The sequence below is a fragment of the Somniosus microcephalus genome, chromosome 3 (assembly GCF_052327205.1).
Source record: "Somniosus microcephalus isolate GS21.2 chromosome 3, FLI_Smic_1.0, whole genome shotgun sequence".
NCBI lineage: Eukaryota > Metazoa > Chordata > Chondrichthyes > Squaliformes > Somniosidae > Somniosus > Somniosus microcephalus.
The window spans coordinates 108,597,925-108,624,680 of record NC_140989.1 but is presented as its reverse complement, the minus strand read 5'-3'; the positions used below and the strand labels follow the sequence as shown (position 1 = coordinate 108,624,680).

General features: G+C 45.9%; 1 protein-coding gene across 2 annotated transcripts in view; it reads right to left on the bottom strand.

Moving 5' to 3' along the window:
• The window catches only part of LOC147121256 (uncharacterized), a 306,514-nt gene that overhangs the window by 246,379 nt on the left and 33,379 nt on the right, over nt 1-26,756 (bottom strand). The window contains exons 2-3 of one of the 2 annotated variants that reach the window (XR_015075391.1): nt 25,636-25,703; nt 23,177-23,628 (exon numbers count right to left, since the gene is read on the bottom strand). Coding sequence is in view for 1 of the 2 variants with exons in the window: in XM_085977640.1 (XP_085833766.1) it covers nt 25,636-25,703 (68 nt within the window). In the remaining variant the exon portion in view is untranslated. Of the gene's footprint in view, nt 1-23,176; nt 23,629-25,635; nt 25,704-26,756 lie in introns of those variants that run through there. The other variant, XM_085977640.1, reaches the window with a different exon arrangement.

The window sequence follows — 26,756 nt, the reverse complement described above, 5'->3', positions numbered from 1 at the left end:
TCCACGTTATATTGCATCTGCCATGTTTCTGCCCAATCACCCAACCTGTCCAAATCATCCTGGAGTTTCTCGACATCCTCCTCACAGCACACATGCCCACCCAGCTTTGTGTCGTCTGCAAATTTGGAGATATTACATCTAGTTCCCTTGTCCAGATCATTTATATATATTGTGAATAGCTGGGGTCCAAGGACCGATCCCTGCGGTACCCCACTAGTCACTGCCTGCCATTCAGAAAAAGACCCGTTTATTCCAACTCTTTGCTTTCTGTCTGCCAACCAGTTTTCTATCCAAGTCAATACCTTGCCCCCAATCCCATGTGCCTTAACTTTACACGCTAATCTCCTATGTGGGACCTTATCAAAAGCCTTCTGAAAGTCCAGATACACCACATCCACTGGTTCTCCCTTATCTATTTTACCAGTTACATCCTCAAAAAATTCCAGATTAGTCAAGCACGATTTACCTTTTGTGAATCCATGTTGACTTTGTCCGATCCTGTCACTGTTTTCCAAGTGCTCTGCTATTACATCTTTTATAATGGACTCTAGCATTTTCCCCACTACCGATGTCAGGCTTACCGGTCTGTAATTCCCCGTTTTCTCTCTACCACCTTTTTTGAATAGTGGGGTAACATTAGCTACCCTCCAATCCATGGGTACTGTTCCAGATTCCATCGAATGTTGGAAGATGATCAGCAATGCATCTACTATTTCTAGGGCCACTACCTTAAGTGCCCTAGGATGTAGATTATCAGGCCCTGGGGATTTATCGGCCTTCAGTCCCATCAATTTCCCTAACACCATTTCCCTACAAATACTGATTTCTTTCAGTTCCACCCTTTCATCAGACCCTATGTTCCCCGGCATCTCTGGGAGGTTATTTGTGTCCTCCTTTGTGAAGACAGAACCAAAATATGTATTTAGTTGGTCGGCCATTTCTTTGTTCCCCATTATAAATTCCCCTGATTCTGACTGCAAGGGAATATACTCAACGACTCAGCATCCACAGCCCATTGGGGTAGAAAAGATTCACAACTCTCTGAGTGAAGAAATTCCTCCTCATCTTAATCTTAAATGGCCAACCCCTTATCCGGAGACTATGCCCCCTAAGTCTAGACTCTCCAGCCAGGGGAAACAACTCGCAGGCCGTGATTTTATCATTGGATGCGGGTTGGGAGCGGGTCAGGTGGTTTCCAGGTTCCAGTCCCGCCCCCAACTGCATCCGGTCTACGGACGTGATTTTCCCTTGATTGACCTTGTTAAGCCGGCCCTGCAGGCTTGCCGGCCAATTAAGAGGAAGCCGATCAGATGACGTCATTTGAAGATGCGTCATCTGCCAGTTTTCTTAAAGGGAACATGCACAATTTTATTTTAACAGCTCATTTCTCAGTGTTTGACAGCATTGAGGTGCTGCAAACACTGACAATGACTGTTCAAAGGTGAGCTCTTGCACCCAGGCTCTCCAATGACTCCCTCCATAGGCTAGAACAGATGGCAGCTGCAAGTGAGGTTACAGAAGTGATCTGTCACTGGTGAGAAAGGTTCTCCCAATGAGGTGGGACCAGACAGCCAATTCAAAACTTCTTACCTACAGAAAAGTGTAAATTGATTAAAAATTATTTTACCAACATTTTCTTACCTCTGAAACTCACCAGTGCACCATTGGATCCTTCACACCACTTCTGCAGCTGTCATCAATGCAGAAACATTACACCAGACTCACAACCCGCCACACTTAACTAGCGTGGTATCCGGACGTCGGGAAGCCTGAGGCAGAAGCGGCAAAATTGAAAAAGAGCCTGTCAACTACTCTCAAGTACCTGTTAACAGGCAGGTAAGTAGCTTTAATCCTCTTCCCGCCGCTAGGAGTCGGGTCCATGCGCAAATCGGGGACCCGACACTTGGGAAGATTGATTGGAGGCGGGTTGACAGTAGATTTCCTGCCCGCTGTCAATCTTTGCGATTTTGACAGCAGTCCTGCCTCCAAACCCACACTCTGAGTGCCGGCAAAATTCCGGCCTCAGTGTCTACCCTGTAATCCCCCTCAGAATTCCATATATTTCAATGAGATCACCTCTCATTCTTATAAACTCCAGAGAGCATAGGCCCATTCTACTCAATCTCTTCTCATAAGACAACCCTCACATCCAGGAATCAATCTAGTGAACCTTCGTTGCACCGCCTCTCAGTCAAGTATATCCTTCCTTAGATAAGGAGACCAAAACTGTGCACAGTACTCCAGGTGTGGTCTCACCAAAGCCCTGTACAATTGTAGTAAAACTTTCCTTGCTCTTGTACTCCAACCCCCTTGCAATAAAGGCCAGCGTGCCATTTGCCTTCCTAATTGCTTGCTGTACCTGCATGCTAACTCTCTGTGTTTCCTGTACACGGACACCTAAATCTCTCTGAACACCAACATTTAATAGTTTCTCACCATTTAAAAATATTCTGCTTTTCTATTCTTCCTACCAAAGTGAATAACCTCACATTTCCCCATATTATACTCCATCTGCCACCTTATTGCCCACTCACTTATCCTGTCTATATGCCTTTGCAAGCTCTTTGTGTCCTCCTCACAGTTTACTTTCCCACCTAGCATTGTATCGTCAGCAAACTTGGATACACTGCACTTGGTCCCTTCATCTAAGTCATTAATATAGATTGTAAATAGCTAAGTGTAGTGTATGTACCTTAAAGAGAGAACTACTTTTACAGCTCCTGTATGCTGTAGTACCGGCAGTGACCACACCTGTATATAAGCCTTGAGCAGGCACCTGTACTCCCAGTCTTGAGACTACTCTACTCCAGTAAACACCTGTTGATTGTTAAGTTACAGCCTCCGTGTAGTTCTTGGGGAAACATCCTATTTAAAGAATCACGGATCTAACAGTGGCAACGAGGTTGATTCGAATCTGCCTGCAACTCTGCATTTCCCGTCGAGGAGTCGCTCCGGGAGGACAGTGGAAGAAAGTCGAGGCCAGAAGCACGGGCGTTGACCACAAGCAACCACCCAGTCATCCGGCAGCAAGTCAACATTGCAGGAGTGGCTGTTGGGAGCCGGGCTTGGTTCCCCAGCCACGACGATCCAGCAACAGACTGGCAACAGGTGCAGGTCTGCAGGTCAGGGAAGAAAACCAACAGCAAGAAATCTCCACAGGAGAAGTACAAAAAGGTACATAAGGTGATGGACAGTAGTTCAGACGAACAGAAAAGTGATACAGACTCCGGAAGCAAGGAGCTGGGTTGTCTGAAACTACATAAGGTAACCAAAATGGAGGATCACCAGACTATCTGGGTCACACTCAAGATAGACGGAGTCCAAGTGAAAATGGAATTGGACACTGGATCAGCCCTAACAGTCATAAACCAAAGGGACTACAAGCGGCTATTCCCACATATACCCTTGGAAGCTACAGAGATTGTCTTGAAGACGTACACGGGGCAAAAAGTCTACCCCAAAGGAAAAATAAGGGTGAAAGTGATATACAAAGGCCAGGAAATACCTAAAATGGAGCTATATGTATTGCCAGATGGAGAACCACCACTACTAAGACGTGAATGGATCCGGAAGTTACAATTAGATTGGCATTCCATACAGGCACTGAAGGTTGAGGTCAAAAAGGATGATGATGTCACACCTGGACGACTGTCAAAAATGCTAACTGACGCACAAGAAGTGTTCCAGGAGGGACTCAGAACACTAAAAGGCATAACAGCAACGATTAAAATAGAGGAAAATGCAAGTCCAAAGTTTTTTAAGGCCAGACCGGTGCCTTATGCGATCCGACCAGCCGTTGAAGCAGAGCTGAAAGGGTTGGAACATTCAAGAGTACTGTCCAAAGTAGACTGGAGCACGTGGGCTACACCCATCGTCCCTGTAATGAAGAGGTCGTTGAGTAATACGCCTGGGGAACCAAAGAAGGTACGCATCTGTGGGGATTTCAAGGTGACAGTGAACCCAGTCCTTCACACGGTACAATATCCGCTTCCACGGATTGAGGATTTTTTCGCCTCGCTATCTGGGGGTAAACGCTTCACCAAAATTGATCTGGCCCAGGCGTATTTGCAAATGGAGGTAGAAGAAGCCTCGAAACAATACCTCACGATCAACACCCATAAAGGTCTCTATCAATACAACCGACTGGTGTTCGGGGTAGCATCGGCTCCGGCTATTTGGCAAAGGGCAATGGATCAAGTCCTGTAAGGAATTCCAGGGACCCAGTGTTATTTGGACGACATCCTGGTCACGGGTGAAAATGACAGTGAGCACCTCGCCAACCTGGAGAAGGTGCTCGCTAGTTAAAGGAATATGGGCTACGAGCTAATCGCCACAAGTGCGAGTTTTTCCAGAAGCAGATCTCGTATTGTGGCCACATTATTGATGAAGAGGGGTTACATAAGTCCCCTGAAAAGATTGAGGCAGCAGTCAAGGCTCCAGCACCGGAAAATGTGTCACAACTGAGGTCGTTCCTCGGGTTGGTGAACTACTACCATAAGTTCTTACCAAATTTGTCTACAGTAGTACACCCACTGAATGCCCTGCTGCAAACGGGGGTACTATGGAAGTGGAATGACGAAAGTAAACGAGCTTTCCAGAAGTGCAAAGATTTGATCACATCAAAAGAGGTGTTGGCCCATTTCAACCCAGCACTACCAATCCGGTTGGCATGTGATGCATCACCCTATGGTATTGGAGCGGTGTTGTCGCACAAATTCCCGGACGGGTTGGAGAGGCCAGTAGCCTTTGCGTCTCGGTCACTAACCTCAGCCAAGCGCAACTACGCCCAGATTGACAGGGAGGCCCTCAGCCTAGTATGGGGAGTAAAAAAATTCAACCACTATCTGCATGGACAGAAGTTCCCCTTGCTGACTGACCACCAACCACTTGTCTCCATCTTTAATCCAAAGAAGGGTGTTCCGGAGATGACTGCACAACGGTTACAAAGATGGTCCCTTTTTCTTGGGGCGAACCAATATGAAATAGAATATAAAGGCACGAAACAGCACGGAAATGCTGATGGACTATCACGCTTGCCACTGCCTACTGTGGAGGAAGCACCAGCAGTGGACCCTATCGAGATATTTTATTCGTCAATAATTGAACGATTGCCAGTAACTAACGCGGATATAGAGAAGGAGACCCGCAATGATCCGACACTGTCTCGGGTATATGATTTGACGGTGAGGGGATGGCCAACACATGGCGACTCACTGTTGCCAGCATTCTCATCCAGAAGAGAACAGCTGTCAGTATGCCAGGGGACAGTGATGTGTGGATCCCAAGTGGTAATTCCACCCAAGTTAAGGGAGAGAGTGCTAAATGAGCTTCACGAAGGTCATCTGGGAGGGGTGAAAATGAAAAGCCTTGCTAGGGCTTATGTGTGGTGGCCGGGGATTGATCAACAAATCGAGGACCTAACTAAGAGCTGCTCAGGATGCCAGAAGGTCCAAAATGCACCACCACATGCACTACACCCATGGGAGTGGCCCTCATCTCCATGGCAACGGGTGCATATTGATTTTGCTGGTCCATTCATGGACTCAATGTTTTTAATAGCCGTGGATGCGCACTCGAAATGGCCTGAGGTGATCAAAATGTCCTCCACCACCACGGAGAAAACTATTGCAGTCCTACGGACCATATTTGCCAGGAACGGCTTGCCAGAGCAGATTTGCTCTGATAATGGACCACAGTTTGTGTCCGAAGAGTTTCAAAGATTTATGAAAAGGAATGGGGTAAGGCATTATACATCCGCCCCGTATCATCCAGCCACAAATGGATTGGCTGAGAGGTTCGTACAAACCTTTAAAAAAGCAGTAAAGGCCATGTGCGATGACGACATTCCACTGCAGCATAAGGTGGACAATTTCCTGTTAGCCTACAGAAATGCGACACATGCAGTCACCAACCAGACCCCGGCCATGATGTTCTTTAACCGAAGGTTGAGATCTCGCCTGGATTTGGTCAGACCAAATGTGCGAAGAAATGTCGAGGATAAACAATTCCAGCACATCAATGAGAAGCCGACAAGGAGCTTCAATGTAGGACAACCAGTCTTGGCCCGTGATTACCGAACAGAGAAATGGCAACCTGGAACGATATGCACACGGCAGGGGCCATTAATGTACACAGTGGATGTCGGGGAGAACATTGTGAGACGCCACGTCGACCAGATCTTAGCGTCACAGGAACGAGTCAACCCCATGTCTCGCGTACCTGGGAATGAACCCGACATACCGGCAGCATCTACCTCAGAAACAGTAGCAGTGGGAACCGATGGAAAGGGGTCAGAATCGCCTCCGCACCAAGAACAAGAACCTCAGGAAAGGCGCTATCCAGAAAGGATCAGGAAGCCACCCCAAAGACTGAATTTATAAATGGACTATTTCTGTTTAATGTGCATGTTAAAGTGTTAATTGTTATTTGAATGTTATGGGTACTGTTAATCTAAAAGGGGAGGAATTGTAGTGTATGTACCTTTAAGAGAGAACTACTTTTACAGCTCCTGTATACTGTAGTACCGGCAGTGACCACACCTGTATATAAGCCTTGAGCCTGCCTCTGTACTCCCAGTCTTGAGACTACCCTACTCCAGTAAACACCTGATGATTGTTAAGTTACAGCCTCCGTGTAGTTCTTGGGGAAACATCCTATTTAAAGAATCACGGATCTAACACTAAGGCCCAAGCACTGATCCTTGCGGCACCCCACTAGTTACAGCCTGCCAACAGAAAATGGCCCGTTTATCCCTACTCTCTGTTTTCTGTCCATTAACCAATCCTCTATCCATGCTAATATATTACCCCAACCAATGTTTCCTCTAATTTTTAGGTGTACTGGGCGGGCTACAAAATCCTCTGAGCGCAACTTTTTTGTCCATTTTACAACAACAACAACCACTTAAGACATATATACAACAATGTAAGTAAATAAGGTTGATATTTATTGAACATGACTTACATCATGTTGGAAAATTCTCCCATCTGTCTTTCTCCTTTTTCCAGTGATGGAAAGTTCAGTCAAGGTTGACAATCCACCTCTCCTCTAACAGGTCACATTATCTTTTCACACGTTCCAATTTACATCTCCTTTCACTGGTCCCATTCTACCTCTCCTCACACATCCCATTCTAAAGCTCCTCACGCATCCCATTCTGCCCCTCCTCATATCCATCCCATTCTACCTCTCCTCACACATCCAACACCTGGACTGTAAGCTACCCTTTCCCGACACAAGAGCTCTCACTTTCAGGAGAGTAGATGAAATGCAAAAGGAGCGAGAGGATACACACACCTTGAAAGTCTGGGTTTAGATCATAACCAACCTTAAAAATCCATTCATCTCGCCAAACAGTGAAATGAAACTCACATAATCTGGTCTCTCAACCATTATCCATTAACCTAGACAACTTCAATTAACCTGCGGTTTCCAGGCTAGTATATGTGGCTCAGTCAGGTGTTCATTGGCCATGCTCCCTATACATGGGCCCAGAAATTCGGGTCTCCACGGGTGAGTACACATGGGGTACTCACCCGTAAGTCCAATGGAAGTGCCGGTTTCGTGCATGCACTGTGCATGCGCGGGAAACCAACACTTCCGTTCCCCTGAAAGAAGGGGTTGACAGGTGGAACGCGTGCGCAGGAGAGGCAGCGCGTGCGCATCAAACTTAAGGTTTTTTTGCAGGTTTTCCCGGGAGGGTAATTCTCCAGGAGTTACACTTTTAAAAAGCAGGCACAAGGCCTGCTTTTTACAAGGTAAGTGGTTAATCGATTAGGCACTTTATAGCCTTCCGGACTCAATATCGAGTTCAACAATTTCAGATCATAACCTTGGCCCCCATTACATTTTTACATATTTTTTATCCACACCTTTGTTTTGTGCCCTTCCCCCTTTTTTTCTCTCCCACATGGCAGCTGTCTCTCATTCTGCCAGTGCATTTCACACCTAACCTAGAGCTGTCTTTTGTCTCTTTACTAATCTTATCACCATCTTGTCTCGTTTTGAATACCTCTTAATGTCTCTTCACTTCTCTTTTGTTCTTTCATCCCCATTTCCCAGCCCCAATCTGGCCTTTTAATCTGTTTCATTTCCTGTGTTTTTTCAGTCCTGACGAAGGGTTTCAACCTGAAATGTTGACTCTATTTCTCTCTCCATGGATGTTGATGGCCTGCTGAGTTTTTCCAGCATTTTCTGTTGTTATTTCTGTATATTTCAGTGCTCGGTACCTCAGATTACTGCGTGGCCACGCACCTTAGAGGGAACATTGCCCACAACCCCATGAGCCCTTATCTTACATAAAAACTTTTTATGTGGCACCTTATCGAATGCCTTTTGGAAATCCAAATATACCACATCCACTGGTTCTCCTTTATCTACCCTGCTAGTTACATCCTCAAAAAATGAATACATTTGTTAAACACAATGGCCTAGAAATTAGGTATAGCCCCGCCAGCTCGCTGGTGCCCAGAATTTACCGCTGGGCGCGGAGCCACTCGCGCCCAGCCGATATTCAGTTTCAGCGCCCAAAGTCGAGGACGGCCGCTGTTCAAGGGGGTGGCCGCCCCCGCTTGGGGCGCTGAAACTGAATATCGGCGCGCTAGTGGCCGCAGCGCCACCCGCAGCGGAGCGGCAGGCTGCGGTACTGCAGGCCTTCCTCCCTCTCTTAAGGGGGAGGTGCCTGCAGCAGCCGGAGCCCCGATCGCGAGTGCCGGCAAAAGAGCCCGGCACAACGGAGAAGTGCCGGGCTCCCGGAAACCAGCCGGCAATGCCGCGGGGGGGGGGGGGTGGAGGAGGCCAGAGAAGGAGGTGCGGGCAGGCGGCCGCCGAAAAAGCGGCCGGCCGCACCTCCACCTTAAAGCGCCCCACTAACGCTGCTGTACGGACCCGGTCTCCGAATGTTATTAGCGGCCGCCACGGAAGAGGCGGCCGCTACTGAAGATGGGGGTCGGGCCGGTGTCGGGGCGGTACCGGGGCGCTGCGCACACCGATGACGTCATCGGTGGCAGCGCAGCGCTAACGGCTACCGCCGCAATTAGCGCGTCAATGAAGTTCGCCCGAAGTTTGCAGACTGGCGCAGAAGCCCTCTTTGGGCGGTAACTGGGCGCAAAGCCCACTGAATTTCTAGGCCAATTTCCCTTTCATAAAACCATGTTGACTCTGCCTAATCATATAGGCCCGTAAGTTAGCTATGGAGTACACTGCCGACCTACAAAAAGAATACATACTTATCTTGAGTGAGGCCTGAAACAGAGACTTCATCTTCAGCGCTGCAGAGTTCTGCGCAGCGTATAACGTCAGGAAGGCCAGGAACGCAGCATACAGCCTAGGCGTAAGGGAAGACACGCCCACAAAAGCTGTCAAAACTAAGCCACGCCCACAGAAACTTCTCTCGGAGTCTTCCATTGAAATTACATTTTTAAAACTTCTATAAACTTCTAAAAAAATTACAACTTTTAATTAAACTGGTACGTGGATTTATTTCACTGCATTTTGTTTTATTTTTTTCATCCACCCTCACAGTTTATTAGTCCCTATGTATACAACTTCCTGTTTTGATACTCAGTAAAGGTCTCACAATGTTTTATATCTCCTACAAGTAATGTTGCTGAACTTCAGAAAGAGATTCCCAGCCATATATTCAATGTAAATTTTCAGGATTAAATATATTATTCAGACCTCATTTAGACTGGTAATAGATAAATCTATTTTCCTTGTTATGGATGCATTATATTGTTGTGTTGTTCATTTTTGAGTTCAAAGGACAGAATTGGTCACTGAAATCTGATAGATGTTCACGTTATTTAACATTCTTATTCAACTTCCCAAGTAATTAAAATGAATACTTTCTATCTGTCTATCTGCCTGGCCTTCTGTGTTTCTAAATGATATTTTTTCATGAGCACTCAATTTAATTTTCAGAATTTAACTGAAAGTAAAATAGAGTATGCTAAATAGTGTGTTCACATGAAATTTGCAAAAATAACTTTAAAAATCTTTAACTACTGATTTGTATATGTGCTCTCCATTTAATGATATGAAACTAAAGTACACGAAAGATAACATCCCCTCGCTACACACTGTTGAAACAAAACTAAGTTATCCATGAAATCTTGAATTGATTTCTGCTTAAAGGTCTGTGCAAAGTCAAACATTCTGAGAGCACTCACTGCACTGTGAGAATTGTGTTTTAACTTTAGGAGATGTTTTTATCTGGCTATTTAAAAATTTACTTGTGTGCTTGTGTACGTCTCTCTCATATGCACATATAAAAAGCACCAATTTATATTGAACATTATGCTAGAAAAATTGAAACCTTTTTATTCTAGTTTGTCATGTTGCCTGGTTTTGAAGACTGGGTGTCAGTACTGTACCGTGTCACACTATATATGCTTTAAATTTAAAGGCACGGCCATTTGAACCTTAATCGACCGACAAAAGAAGTTTCCTCCACCAAAACGTACACTTAGATCTTCTTTTAAGATGTGAAACAGGCTCCTGCACCTGCTTTCACTAACCATAACATTTTTGGATGTAATTGCTGGGCAGTTGGTGGGCAAATAGCCCAACTCTGCGCCAGCAATTGAGATTTCCAAGGTGATGCAGATGAGCTGTCAAGGCGTACCTTGACAGATCGCAAGTTCGGGATTTAGCGCATGCGCAAGCGGAAATCCCAAACATGTGGTATATTTCTGAGAGTACGCCGTCATACACACCACAAAATCCAGGCCATTATGATTTTTTAAGTGCCCTGATACCACTTCCCTAATAATGGATTCCAGCATTTTCCCAATGACTGATGTCAGGCTAACTGGGCTGCAGTTCCCTGTTTTCTCTGTCCCTCCTTTCTTGAATAGCGGGATTACATTTGCTACCTTCCAATCCACTGGGACTGTTTTAGAACCTGGGTAATTTTGGACGATCACAACCAATGTATCTATTATCTCTGCAGCCACCTCTTTTAGAACCCTAGGATGTAGGCCATCAGGTCCAGGGGGTTTGTTGGCTTTTAGTCCCATTCGTTTCTAAAGTTCTTTTTCTCTACTGATAATAATTACTTTAAGTTCCACAGTCTCATTAGCCCCTTGATTTCCTACTACTTTTGGTATGCATATTGTGTGTTCTACTGTAAAGACAGATACAAAATATCTGTTTAAAGTTTCAGACATTCCCATTATAATTTCACCTGTCTCAGCCTCTAAGGGACCAACGTTTACTTTTGCTACTTGCTTCCTTTTTACATACTTGTAGAAGCTCTTACAATCTGTTTTTATATTTTTTCTAGTTTACTCTCATTCTATTTTCTCTCTTTCATTGATTTTTTGGTCATCCTTTGCTGGTTTCTAAAGCTCTCCCAATCCTGAGGCTTACTACTATTCTTCGCAACATTATAAACCTCTTCTTTTAATCTAATACTATCCTTAACTTTAGTTAGCCACAGATGGATCGATTTACCCATGGAGTTTTTATCCTCAATGGAATGCATATTCGTTGAGAATTTTGGAATATTTCTTTAAATATTTGCCACTGCTTATCTACCATCATACTTTTTCATCTAATTTCCCAATCTACCTTAGCTAACTCATCCCTCATACCTATGTAATTGGCTTTATTTAAGTTTAAGATTCTAGTTTCGGACTTAAGTATGTCACTCTCAAACTCAATGTAATATGCAATCATATTATGATCACTCTTCCACAGGGGATCTTTTACTATGAGATTACTAATTAACCCTGTCTCATTATACAATACAAGATCTAAAATAACCTGTTCCCTGGTTGGTTCCACAATGTATTGTTCTGGGAAACTGTCTTGCATGCATTCCATGAACTCGTCCTCCAGGTTACCTTTGCCAATTTGATTTGCCCAGGCTATATGAAGATTAAAATCCCCCATGATTATTGCATTACCTTTGTTACAAGCTCTTATTATTTTTTGATTATACTCTGTCCAACGGAATAGCTACTGTTAGGGGGCCTATAAACTACTCCCACCTCTGTTTTCTGCCCCTTGTTATTTCTTAGCTCCCCCCATACTGATTCTACTTCCTGATCTCCCGAGTCAAGATCCTTTCTCACTACTTTCCTTATGTCACCCTTTACTATCAGGGCTACCTGCTGCCCTCCTTTTCCATTGTGCCTGTCTTTTCGAAACATCAAGTGCCGTGGAATATTTAGTTCCCAGCCTTGGTCACATTGCAACCATGTCTCTGTAATAGCTATTAGATCATACCCATTTATCTCTATTTGTGCCACTAATTTGTCTATCTTGTTACAAATGTTTCATGCATTCAGATAAAGAGCCTTTAATTTTAACTTTGTACCATTATTCCCTGTTTTCACCTTATTCACTGATACATTATTGCCATTAAATTCTCTGTCCCTTCCTGTCACACGCTGCTTATCTTTACCCAAATCGCTGCGCTGCTTCATTGCCTTGACGTTTTTTTAGATTTCTAACTTTCCCCTCACCTGACCCCTTCCCTTCACCTTTTTAGTTTAAAGCCCTCTCTACAGCCTCAGTTAATCGATTCGCCAGGACACTGGTCCCAGCCCAGTTTAAGTGGATCCCATCCCAGCAGAACAGCTCCCTTTTTCCCCAGTACGGGTCCCAGTGCCCCATGAATCGAAACCCCTTCCTCCCACACCCTCTTTAAGCCAAGTTTGTCCCTATGCCAATTTGCACGAGGCTCAGGCAACAATCCAGAGATTATTACCTTTGAGATTCTGCATTTTAATTTGGATCCTATCTCCTCAAACTCTCTCAGCAGAACCTCATTCCTAGTTCTACCTATGTCGTTGGTTCCTATGTGGACCACAACAACTGGATCCTCCCCCTCCCACTCCAAATTCTTCTCTAGCCGTGAGAAGATATCCTTAACCCTGGCACCGGGGCAGGTAACACAGCCTTCGGAACCCAGTAGAGAACAGTATCTATCCTCCTGACTATGCTGTCCCCTATCACTACAACATTCCTTTTCACCCCCACCACCCGCACCCCCCCCCCCACCCCACCCACCACCTGAATGGCCTCCTGTACCATGGTGCCGTGATCAGTTTGTTCATCCACCCTGCAGCCTTTGCCCTCATCCACACAGGCTGCAAGAACCTCGTATCTGTTGGATAAGGGCAAGGGCTGAGGTTCCTCCAGCATGGCACCTAAGGTCCCCTTACCTGTTTGACTTACAGTCACGTCCTCCTGTCCCTGACCACTAACCAGACCTGTATCACTATCTAAACTAAGGGGTGTGACTGCCTCCTGGCTCAACAACGCTGAGCTGAAGTTCCTTGAGATGCAAACACTTATTGAAGAGAGATCTGACCCAGGTAAATAGGAGTCAAAGGTTGGCAGGCAGAAATGTAATGGAGCAATGTGCAGCCTTTAAAGAGGAGGTGGTTCAGTTACAGTCTAGGTACATTCCTATAAGCCACTGGAAACTGAAATAGTAGGATGAAGCAGAAAAGGGGGCGTAGGACAGATGTCAGTTTGATAATACAAGTGAGTATCAGGCTGAATATAAAAAGTAGAGAGGATAAGTGAAAAAGGAAATAAAAGGGGCAAGGAGACAGTACAAGAATAGATTGGCAGCTAACATAAAAGGGAATACAAAGGTCTTCTATACGCATCTTAACAGCAAAAAGGATGTCAGAGGAGTGGTGGAACCATTTAGGGGCCAAAATGGAGAACTATTGGTGGAGGCAGAAGTCATGGTACTAAATGAATGCTTTGCATCGGTGTTTACCAAGGAAGAAGACTTTGCCAATGCTATGGTAAATGAGAAGGTTGCTGGGATACTGGATGAGAAGAAAATAGATAAAAAGCAGGTACTAGAAAGGCTGGTGGTACTTAATACATCACAGCCTAGAAATTCGGTAGCCCCCGAAAACGGGCACAGGGATCGTGATGCAATAGCAACCCGCACCCGTTCGGAGGACTGCAGGCAGCACGTAAAATTCGTGCTGCCTGCTACTTTGCATGATTTTAGCATTCAGCTAAGCGCTAAATGCGCTGCTGAATGGCTGAATGCTCAGCAGGGGTCCCAAGCTGTGCGAGGCTAGCACCAATTAAAGCTAGCCTGCATTACTTAAAGGCAGTCAGCACCTTTTAAAGGGCAGGTGCCTTCTGCCTACAACAAGTGGTGAAGTGCCTGTGTAGGCTACTGTCAGAAAAAGAAGACTGAGTAACGGTTCAACAGGCCAGAGAAAGGGCTTCAAGGTTCTCATATGTAGCACTGGAGGCCTTGTTCCAGGAGATCAACTCAAGGAGAGAGGTCCTCTTCCCACAGAGGGTCAGGAGGCCCTCCAGGCAACACAGAAGACTGCAGTGGGAGCAGATAGCCAATGGGGTCAATGCCAGTAATATAGCCATGAGGATCTGGACTCAGTGCAGGAAGAAGTTTAATGACCTCACACGCATTGTCAAGGTCAGTGAATTCATCTTCAAATGCTACATCCCACCATTTGCACCACTAGCCTCAGACACTGCTCAATGCACCATACCCCCATCACTCACCTACCAACAATCTCTACCAAACACAACTCATACCTCACATTCATAGCTTCAACTCACCCACACACTTAGCGCTGCTGCAAGACTCACACGTACATCCCACAGCTTGAACACACAGTCAGCTATTCAACCATGACAGCCACAGCACCAAAACACATTACACCACACTCACTGACACACTTCCCTTTCTCTAGCAGGAAAAGGTGGGGCATAACAGATGCCAGCAGACCTCAACCAGTGGGGGACAAACTCGCCTGCATCACCTCATCCCCTTGGAAAAAACGTGCTGACCATTCTTGCCAGGGGCATGGCTGAGCTCGTGGCCAGTGGCGGGGTTGAAAGAATATAAGATGCCAGTATCCTTGTACATTATCCTCCTTCTCATATCCTATTTCACACTCATCCCACAATCTCTTCCGATTTATAATCTGCACATGGTATAAGCATGCTGCATTTGCTTTCCGCCCTGCAATAAACCTCCCCCTCCTCCCCGCCCCCACGCCACAAGTCTACTCATGTGCCTTTCTCATTTCAGACACACAAGAAATCCAGCCTGCCCAGCCAGTGGTCAATCAAGAAGAGGGAGAGGAGAGCCCAGAAGTAAAAAACACTGTAATTCTGGGTGGGAGACTTCAATGTCGTTCACCAAGAGTGGCTTGGTAGCTCCACTACTGACTGAGCTGGCCAAGTCCTGAAGGACCTGGCTGCCAGACTGGGCCTGCGGCAGGTGGTGAGAGAACCAACATGAGGGAAAAACCTACTTGACCTCGTCCTCACCAAACTACTTGTCCCAGATGCATCTATCCATGACAGTATTGGTAGGAGTGACCACCGCACAGTCATTGTGGAGATGAAGTCCCATCTTCACAGAGGACACCCTCCATCGTGTTGTGTGGCACTACCACTGTGCTAAATGGGATAGATTCAGAACAGATCTAGCAGCTCAAAACTGGGCGTCCATGAGGCACTGCACGCCATCAGCAGCAGCAGAATTGTATTCCACCACAATCTGTAACCTCATGGCCCGGCATATCCCTCACTCTACAATTACGATCAAGCCAGGAGATCAACCATGGTTCAATGGGGATTGCAGAAGAGCATGCCAGGAGCAGCACCAGGCATACCTAAAAATGAGGTGCCAACCTGGGGAAGCTGCAACACAGGAATATATGCATGCTAAACAGCGGAAGCAGCATGCTATTGACAGAGCTAAGCGATCCCACAGCCAACGGATCAGATCAAAGCTCTGCAGTTCTAATACATCTAGTCATGAATGGTGGTGGACAATTAAACAACCAGTGGGAGGAGGAGGCTCCATGAATATCCCCATCCTCCATGATGGCAGAGCCCAGCACACGAATGCAAAAGATAAGTCTGAAGCGTTTGCAACCATCTTCAGCCAGAAGTGCCGAATGGATGATCCATCTCGGCCTCCTCCTGAGCTCCTCACCAGCACAGAAGACAATCTTCAGCCAATTCGATTCACTCCACATGATATCAAGAAACGGCTGAGCGCACTAGATACAGCAAAGGCTATGAGCCCCGACAACATCCCGGCTGTTGTGTTGAAGACTTGTGCTCCAGAACTAGCCGCGCTTCTAGTCAAGCTTTTCCAGTACGGCTACAACACTGGCATCTACCCGACAATGTGGAAAACTGCCCAGGTATGTCCTATCCACAAAAAGCAGGACAAATCCAATCTGGTCAATTCCCGCCCCGTCAGTCTACTCTCAATCATCAGCAAAGTGATGGAAGGTGTCATCGACATTGCCATCAGGTGGCACTTACTCACCAATAACTGCTTACTGATGCTCAGTTCAGGTTCCGCCAGGACCACTCGGCTCCAGACCTCATTACAGCCTTGGTGCAAACATGGACAAAAGAGCTGAATACAGACGTGAGGTGAGAGTGACCGCCCTTGACATCAAGGCAGCATTTGACCAAGTGTGGCATCAAGGAGCCCGAGTAAAATCGAAGTCAATGGGAATTGGGGGAAAACTTTCCATTGGCTAAACTCTCCATTGGCTAGAGTCATACTTAGCACAGAGGAAGATGGTTGTGGTTGTTGGAGGTCAATCACCTCAGCCCGAGAACATTGCTGCAGGAGTTCCTCAGGGCAGTGTCCTAGGCTGAACCATCTTCAGCTGCTTCATTAATGACCTTCCCTTCATCATAAGGTCAGAAGTGGAGATGTTCGCTGTTGATTGTACAGTGTACAGTTCCATTCACAACTCCTCAGATAATGAAGCAGTCCATGCCCGCATGCAGCATAAGAACATAAGAATTAGGAGCCGGAGTAGGCCATATGGCCCTTCGAGCCTGCTCCACCTTTCAATAAGATCATAACTGATCTTCGACCTCAACTCCACTTTTGCACCCGATCCCCATAACCCTTGATACCCCTAGAACCCAAAAATCTATCTATCTCAGCCTTGAATATACTCAACGATTCAGCATACACCGCCCTTTGAGGGAGAGAATTCCAAAGATTCACAACCCTCTGAGTGAAGAAATTATTCCTCATCTCAGTCTTAAATGGCCGACCCCTTAGCCTGAGACTATGCCCCCTAGTTCTAGACACTCCAGCCAGGGGAAACAACCTCTCAGCAGCTACCGTATCAATCCCCCTCAAATCTTACCTGTTTCAATGAGATCATCACTCATTCTTCTAAACTCCAGAGAGTATAGGCCCAATCTACTCAATCTCTCCTCATAGGACAACCCTCTCATCCCAGGATCAATCTAGTGAGCCTTTGTTACACCGCCGCTAAGGCATCATAAAAATTTACAGCACAGGAGGCCATTCGGCCCATCTTGTCCATGCCGGCCGATTTCAAAGAGCTATTCAGCTTAATCCCACTTTCCAGCACTTGGTCCATAGCCCTGTAGGCTACGGCACTTCAAGTGCTTATCCAAGTACTTTTTAAATGTGATGAGGGTTCCTGCCTCTACCACCCTTTCAGGCAGTGAGTTCCAGACCCCCATCATCCTCTGGGTGAAAAGATATCTCCTCAAATCCCCTCTAAACCTCCTACCAATTACTTTAAATCTATGCCCCCTGGTTATCGACTCCTCCACTAGGGAAAATAGGTCCTTCCTATCCACTCTATCTAGGCCCCTCATAATTTTATATACCTCAATTAGGTCTCCCCTCAGCCTCCTCTGTTCCAAAGAAAACAACCCCAGCCTATCCAATCTTTCCTCATAGCTAAAATTCCCCCACCCAGGCAACACCCTTGTAAATCTCCTCTGCACCCTCGCTAGTGCAATCACATGCTTCCTATAATGTGGTGACCAGAACTGCATGCAGTACTCTAGCTGCAGCCTAACTAGTGTTTTATACAGTTCAAGCATAACCTCCCTGCTCTTATATTCTATGCCTCGGCAAATAAATGCCTTCTTAACTACCTTATCTACCTGCCCTGCTACCTTCAGGGATCTGTGGACATGCGCTCTAAGGTCCCTCTGATCTTCTGCACTTCTCAGTGTCCTACCATTTATAGTGTATTCCCTTGCCTTGTTAGCCCTCCCCAAATGCATTACCTCACACTTCTCCAGATTGAATTCCATTTGCCACTGTTCTACCTACCTGACCAGTCCATTGATATCTTCCTGCAGTCTACAGCTTTCTTCTTCATTATCAACCACACAGCCAATTTTTGTATCATCTGCAAACTTCTTAATCACACATTCAAGTCCAAATCATTGATATATACCACAAAAAGCAAAGGACCCAGTACTGAGCCCTGCGGAACCCCACTGGAAACAGCCTTCCAATCACAAAAACACCCTTTGGCCATTACCCTTTGTTTCCTGCCTCTGAGCCAATTTTGGATCCAATTTGCCACTTTACCTTGGATCCCATGGGCTTTTACTTTTGTGACCAGTCTGCCATGCAGGACCTTATCAAAAGCCTTGCTAAAATCCATATAGACTACATCACATGCACTGCCCTAATCGACCCTCCTTGTTACCTCCTCAAAAAATTCAATCAAGTTAGTCAGACATGACCTTCCCTTAACAAATCCATGCTGACTGTCCCTGATTAATATGTGTCTTTCTGAATGAAGATTTATCCTGTCCCTCAGAATTCTTTCCAATAATTTTCTCACCACTGAGGTTAGGCTGACTGGCCTGTAATCACTCAGTCTATCCCTTTCTCCCTTTTTAAACAACAGTACCACATTAGCAGTCCTCCGGCACCACACCTGTAGCCAGAGAGGATTGGAAAATGATGGTCAGAGCCTCTGCTATTTCCTCTCTTACTTCTCTTAACAGTCTGGGATACATTTCATCCGGGCCTAGGGATTTATCCACTTTCAAAGATGCTAGACCCCTTAATACTTCCTCTTTCTATGTTTATTTCATCTAACATTTCACATTCCTCCTCCCTGATTGCAATTTCTGCATCGTCCCTCTCATTTGTGAAAACAAACGCAAAGTATTCATTCAGAACCATACCCATGTCTTCTGCCTCCACACACAGGTTACCTTAATGGTCCCTAACAGGCCCTACTTTTACTTTAGTTATCCTCTTGCTCTTAATGTATTTATAAAATATCTTTGGGATTTCCTTGATTTTACTTGCCAATATTTTTTCATTCCCTCTCTTTTCTTTCCTAATTTCCTTTTTAATTTCACCCCTGCACTTTCTATACTCCTCTAGGGTTTCTGCAGTATTGAGCCCTTAGTATCTGTCATAAGCTTCCCTTCTTTTCTTTATCCTTCCTCGTATGCCCCTTGACATCCAGGGAGCTCTAGATTTGTTAGTCCCACCCTTTTTTCTTTAAGGGAACATACTTGCTCTGAACCCTCACTATCTGCTCTTTGAATGCCTCCTACTGCTCTGCCACTGATTTACCTTCAAGTTTCTGTCTCCAGTCCACTTTGACTAAATCACATCTCAGCTTATTACAATTAGCTTTTCCCCAATTGAGAACGTTTATTCCTGGTCTATCCTTGCCCTTTTCCATAACTACGCTAAATCTAACGCATGTATATCCTTTCTAAGATAAGGAGACCAAAACTGTGCACAGTACTGCAGGTGTGGTCTCACCAAAGCCCTGTAGAATTGTAGCAAGACTTTCTTACTCTTGTACCCCAACCCCCTTGCGATAAAGGCCAATATGCCATTTGCCTTCCTAATTGCTTGCTGTACCTGCATGCTAACTCTCTGTGTTTCCTGTACAAGGACACCTAAATCTCTCTGAACACTAACATTTAATAGTTTCTCACCATTTAAAACATATTCAATTTTTCTATTCTTCCTACCAAAGTGAATAACTTCACATTTTCTCACAATATACTCCATCTGCCACCTTATTGCCGACTCAATTAACCTGTCTATATCCCTTTGTAGGCTCTTTGTATCCTCCTCACAGCTTACTTTCCCACTTAGCTTTGTATCATCTGCAAACTTGGATACACTGCACTTGGTCCCTTCATCTAAGTCATTAATATAGATTGTAAATAGCTGAGGCCCAAGCATTGATCCTTGCCACACCCGACTAGTTACAGCCTGCCAACTGGAAAATGACCCATTGATCCCTACTCTCTGTTTTCTGTCTGTTAACCAATCCTCTATCCACGCTAATATATTACCCCCAACCCCATGAGCCCTTATCTTTCATAGCAACCTTTTATGTGGCACCTTATCGAATGCCTTTTGGAAATCCAAATATACTACATCCACTGGTTCCCCTTATCTACCTTGCTAGTTACATCCTCAAAAAACTCTAATAAATTTGTCAAATGCGATTTCCCTTTCATAAAACCATGTTGACTCTGCCTTTTCTAACTACCCTGTTACCACTTCCTTAATAATTGATTCCAGCATTTTCCCGATGAATTCTTCTTAGGCAGTCCCTTGGAACCGAGGATGACTTGCTTCCACATTAAAAATGAGTTCACAGGTGACTGATGAGTCCAATGCGGGACCTACAGTCTCTGTCACAGGTGGGGCAGACGGTGGTTGAAGAGGCGGGTGGGTGGGGTACTTGGGTTGACGTGCGCTCCTTGTGCTGCCTGTGCTTGCCTTCCGTTTGCTCCCAGCGAAGAGACTCAAGGTGTTCGGCGCCTTCCCAGATGATGTCAGGCTAACTGGCCTGTAGTTCCCCGTTTTCTCTCTCCCTCCTTTCTTGAATAGCGGGCTTACATTTGCTACCTTCCAATCCGCGGGGACCGTTCTAGAATCTATGGAATTTTGGAAGATCAACAACCAGCAAAACCTGGACAACATTCAGGCTTGAGTGGCAAGTCATATTCCTGCACACAAGTGCCAGGCAATGACTATCTCCAATGAGAAAGAGTCTAACCACCGCCCCTTGACATCCAATGGCATTACCATCATCGAATCCCCCACCATCAACATCCTGAAGGTCACCATTGAACAGAAACTTAACTGGTCCAGCCACACAAATACTGTGGCTACAAGAGCAGGTCAGAGGGTGGGTATTCTGCGGTGAGTGACTCACCTCCTGACTCCCCAGGTGGTGAGACACTCGCACAGGACTCAGATGAAAACCTCGATGGGACGGCCTCCAGAAGAACACTGATGGGTATGCACAATGAAATGCTAGGCACATTGGCAGGCCTGCCAGAAAGCCTAAATGCAATGTCAAGGAGCATGGAGGAGCCCAGCTCCAGCTCCAGCCTTGCACACGGCTTTGGGCAGAGCTTGGAGCCCATCCTTTCCAGTGTGGAAGGACTGGGCAGATCCATTAACACACTCATGGACGCAACCATCTGATGGCCAAAGTCTCAGCTTCCATTGCAGCACAAGCACAAGCCACCCAATGTCTGACTGCTGCAATGGAAGGTCAGACTGAAGTCATGCAAGCACAGACTGCTGCCATCATGGCTGGGTTTACCAATGTTGAAATGGGCTTGCAGAGTGTCACAGCCTGTACTCCAGTAGATTACTAGGATTGCTGAGGCGCTGCCCCTGGGGAGTGACAATGGATCCGTGGAGGATGAACCTGCTGTCCTCTCTCAGCATGACAATATTCATCCTCCCACCACAGCCACTCTGCCAGTACCCTTGCTGTTGCCTGTCAGCCAGCCAACCCAAACTGCTGCCGCCCATACCGAGGTGGCGCAGTCCAAAGCCGGGCCTACTAGGCTTAGAGCTCCTCGAGGTCATCGGCTAAGGCCATCTGCAGCCCTATGCTGAGAACCCTTTTGCCCTCCTCCTCCTTCCTCTACGAGTAACTTATCTTCTTCTTTGCTGCCTCTGCTCCATCTCCCTGTCATACTGCAGGCCAAGGAGGATAACAACTAGAGCACCCATGACTGGGAGCAAATGCACAAAGTTCAGGAGAAGCATCCAGGAAGGCGCTGAACACCTCGAGTCTCTTCGCCAGGAGCAAGCGGAAGCCAAGCGCAAACAACGGAAGGAGCGCACGTCAACCCAAGCACCCCACCCATCCACCCCAAAAAACTAGTGCCACGATATGAGAGGCGATAAGAGCTGCTGTAAGATATCCCCGGGGGATACCAAACTGAGGAGGCCATTTTGTGCACTGCTATTGAAGGTTGGTGTTTCTTTGGCTGCACAGCAATCTGTTTGGTACTCTTTGGTTCAGTTAGGACTTTTGCTGTTCCTTTTACTCAGCTCTACTCAAGGTACTGGTTTACACTCCAAACAAGCATTTCTCAATGGGAATACTTATATTTTGGTGTTAGGAAGAGGAGAAGGATGAAGACATAGGGGGAAAAATTTGTGTTCGCCAGCAAAGTTGCCGGTGTTACTGGCAACTGCAGTTAACGGCCGCTGGAAATGGCTGCAACGTTAACCAAGTGGAATTGGTCTGGGGGGCATAGAGATAGGTGACTCACCTGCCATGCAACGCCGTCCTGGTGGCATTGCTGGAGGAATCCAGGACTAATTTTCTGTCCAGGTCCGGTGTTGCAGCTTCCCACAGCCTCTGTGAGTGAAGCTGTGGAGCTCGCAAGGAATTGTGGGCAATGAAGAGGTCTGAGAATTTAAGGGGCCACGCACACTGAAGCAATACAAAAAAAATGCAGTGAATCAATACATTTTTCAGCACTTTCTGCCTTTTAAGAAATATTCAATATTTAAAAGAAGTTTCAAATGTGAATATTCAGCTGTTAAAGCTGAATTACCTTCCTAATCTCAACAAATGGGAAAACTGCCTGAGCACTAACACAAATGGCTGAGCAAGCCAGGGAAGGGGCACCGAGGGTCTCGCATGCAGCACTCCAGCTTTGTGCAGGGGGTCAACACTGCAAGAGCGGCCCTCTACACACAGGGACCAGGAGGCCCTCCAGAAAGAATGATGTGGGAGTACATCACTAAGGCCATCACTGCCACCACCTGGCTCCAGTGCCCAAAGAAGCTTCATGACCTCAGACCACTGGTCAAGGTCAGTGAATGCATCTTCAACAGCTGTCTCCCATCAACTGCATCACTAGCCTCACACACTGCTCAATGCACAACCCCCAATCACTCACCTACAAACAATCTGCATCAATGACGAGGCACATCTCACATTCCTAGCCTCACATCATCCCCTTGGAGGAGACAGTGCAGCCCTTGGCCAGCGGCGGGGTTGAAAGGTTACAAGATGCGGGTATCCTCATATGTTATCCCTCTTCCGGCATGCACCTTGACATAATAAAACTCACTACGCACTTGGTTTGAGCATAAAGCAAGGCTTTAATCAACTTGTTTCAGAACATGGAGGTTTAGTTGTACTTCACTAGTTCCTTGTCTTACAAAATGTCCCTGGAAAGCTGGGGCTGACGCCTGAGTATTTATACTCTTTGGATGGCGCCACCAGCTGGCTGTCCAGCGTTATTTCACGAGTAGTTTCTTGATGAATGATGAAATTTATAACACACCTCTTGCTTTCCCACCCTCCCGTCAGCACAACTCCACCCTTGTGCCTTCCTCATTTCACACACGCAAGAAATACAGCTTGCCCAGCTAGTGGGTCAACAAGAAGAAGCAGCCTGCCCAGCCAGTGGGACCGCAGGCAGATGATTCCATCCTGGATATCCCGGCCACAAAGAGGCTGTCTGAGATGCATCCTTCCATCTGATTCCTCCTCTTTGGCTTCCTCCTCTTCTGCGTCTTCCTCTTCCCTCTGCAAGCGGATGCTGTAAATGTGAAATGACAGCATAAAATGCTGGAAATACTCAGTTGGTCAGGCAGCATGTCGACCTAAGACGTGAACTTTGTTTTTCTCTCCACAGGTGTTACGTGACCTGCTGAGTATTCACAGCATGTTGTCTTCTCAAAGGCCTTCATCTACCATCTGAGCCCTTGCAAGCATCCAGCAGCACTCCCTACACACTCACAAACTTCTCACATCTATTGCAGCAAGTCACCACTTCAATAAAATCTAAACAAAACTGTCCAAACTCTTAAATTCAAACTTACCTGAATGATGTGTGTGTCCCTTTAAGAGCTGCAGACATTGCCATTATCAGCCTGCTTGCTCGCCGGGTTAACCTGACGTGCTTAGGACCCAGCGCTGAAGTCAGCGCTAGGGTCAAAGTTCGTGTTGGTGATGTCAAGTCGGTGTTGCACGCTGATTGATGTCACCACACCGCCATTTTATTTCCAGGGCGCTGCCAGTTACTGGCAGCACAAAGGGGGAGAGCAATATGGCAGCCACTGCGGGAACCATCACCAGCTGGCGAAAGAGCGGTGGCCATCATTTTATCGCCATTTCATGGTGCTACGGAGTGGCGCGGAACAGATGAATTTCTAACCTGTAGAAGAAATTAGGTTACCAAAGGTATCTCTTACTTAAGTACCCCCACAGCATGCAGAGAATGCACAAGATGGGGAGGAAGTGGAACAGGAGAACCAGCTGCCAGAGCAAGGAGAGTACAACTGATTGCCCAGAGCTTTTAATACATAGGTTGACTCACCAAAGTCACTGCACACTTGTCTGTTCATCCCCCACCGAACATACAACCTCACAAAGTTCCTCACTTTCCAAGACTTCTGCCAAGCTCTTCCATTTACCCTGCCATCATCCTACTCCCAAAAGTTGAAAGCAGATACAGAAATGAATTCATAATTCTGTGATCAAGCTGTCTTTACTTTAAACAATAACAAGAAGTGCCAACAAAATCAATTCTCCCTTTCTGCAACTACTTTACACAATGACTATCCTTTGTGCCAACTAACCTACTTACTCTAGTTCCTACTACACCTGTGAAGTGCTGCCTGAGGGAAATGAGGTGGCTGGAGTGGTTCCCCTGGAGCCATAGAACCTTGAGGTGAATCCCGCCTCAGGGTAGCTGCTGTCTCAGAGAGACCAACTTCCAGCAACCTGCCGCTTGCAGTAGCAGAGTGTGCCGGGCACCATGAACAATACAAAGAGGAACAGAAGAAGAACACACAATTTTTGTGAGACTTCCAAACCCACCTGGATAAGATTGAGCAGAGAGAGACCAACTTGTCTTCAATGTGTCTCGCGCCATGTTGAGCGAGGTGCATCATTTACATATAATAATTAGGTGCCTGGAGATCAACGGATGGATTGTGGCGAGGACCAAAAAAACAATTGAACACTTGGAGGCAGGCAAAACCAATTTGTTTGAAAATTGGTGCAAACAGCTTCTGCCCCAATTCCCTCGACAGGAAAAGTGCCTGACCCAATTTTACACTGACAAAATGCCAAAAATGCAATGGAATTTTGAGACCAGGGTTTGTTCAACATACATACAAAGGCACAATATTTAATGTGCCTTTAAATGACTTAGTCTCCTATAATTTTGTGTTCTTTTTTCATCCCAGCTACAAGCCATTCCCTGACCAAAGGGGCAAGCACGAAACCTGCTTCCCAGTCTCTGCTCTTGAAATTGGTACTGCATAAAAGCAGCAACAAGCTTGCCTAACTTCCAAATTTTAATTCATCTGGGGAAGTGCCACACCTTCCCCAAACTGCATCTCAGTATAGTTCTGCATGAACCTGCTACATTGCATAATTGATCAAACATGTATTTTTTAAGAGGGGTAAAATGGACCCATATATTCACAGAATATGGCATTACCAAAATAATCAGTTAACACAACTGGAAAAATCCTTGCCAGCTGCAAACTTACTCAAAACAGTAAAAACTATACTTAAGCAAATGTTCCTAAAGTACCTGTTTAGCAGCAGCTGTGTCGAGCCCTCGTGAAATACAGACATCTTTGACAATAGTAACGTCATCATCTGAAAAAAATGTAAGCACAGATGTTGATTTATAGCAACTCAGTTCATAATTAAACTTGACATATATGAATCTTCTGGAAATCTACCTACATTTTAAAAATATTTTATTCCAAATGTATGAGGCATGAATGTAATTCCAAATTCTAACACCTGAAATGGGTAATTAGTGCCTAACCACTATTGTCACTCTTGCACAGTTTCTATCACATTGTCAAAACTAGTGAGTGAGCCTTTGGCACAGCGGTAGCATTCCCACCTCTGGGCCAGAAGGTGTCAGGGCTCGAACCCCACTCCAGAGAGTCCCGGCGAGTGGAGTCGGAGCTCCGGCTTTGAATTCTGGGTTGACATCCAGCAGGATCCTAACGTGGGTTGTGGGAGCCCATAAGACCCTCCCGCCATATAGGACTGACCACCCTATATAACGATGGTTACGGCCATGGAAGGAGTGTTAACACAGCTAGTCAGACTGTTAATCAGCTGCGAATCCTTCCACTAAGTACTTCACACTGTCCTCCAAAGGGAACAATGAGACGACATGAAAAGGAAAAGATTGTCAAAACGAATAAAAATTACATTGAATGCAAAGCTGTTACAAAGTACCAGTTACAATAAAACCACTAAATAGTTGCCAATTTGACTTCAGAGCAATGCACTCAATCAAATGTTCTAGAAATAAAATTACTTTCTCCATATGTGGAAAGGACCAAAAAACAATTAGACAGAGCAGGCAAAACCAATTTGTTTGAAAATTGGTGCAAACAGCTTCTGCTCCAATTTCCTCTACAGGAAAAGTACATGCCCCAGACTGACTGTGATGCTGCCATAATGATTGCAAACTCTTTTCAGTACAAAACATTTGGGCCGCAAAATTCAGCTCCGTAGCGCCCGTTGTTTGGGCGTTATGGGTGCTGATTCGGTTCTATATGGCGTCCACAGCACGCACACACACTTCTGGTGAGGGCTGCGCCGGACACCATCTTCGGTAGGGCATTAACACGGGTACAGCAAGCGTGCACCGCGAGTATGCAGATTAGGCAGATTGTAGCGTCAATC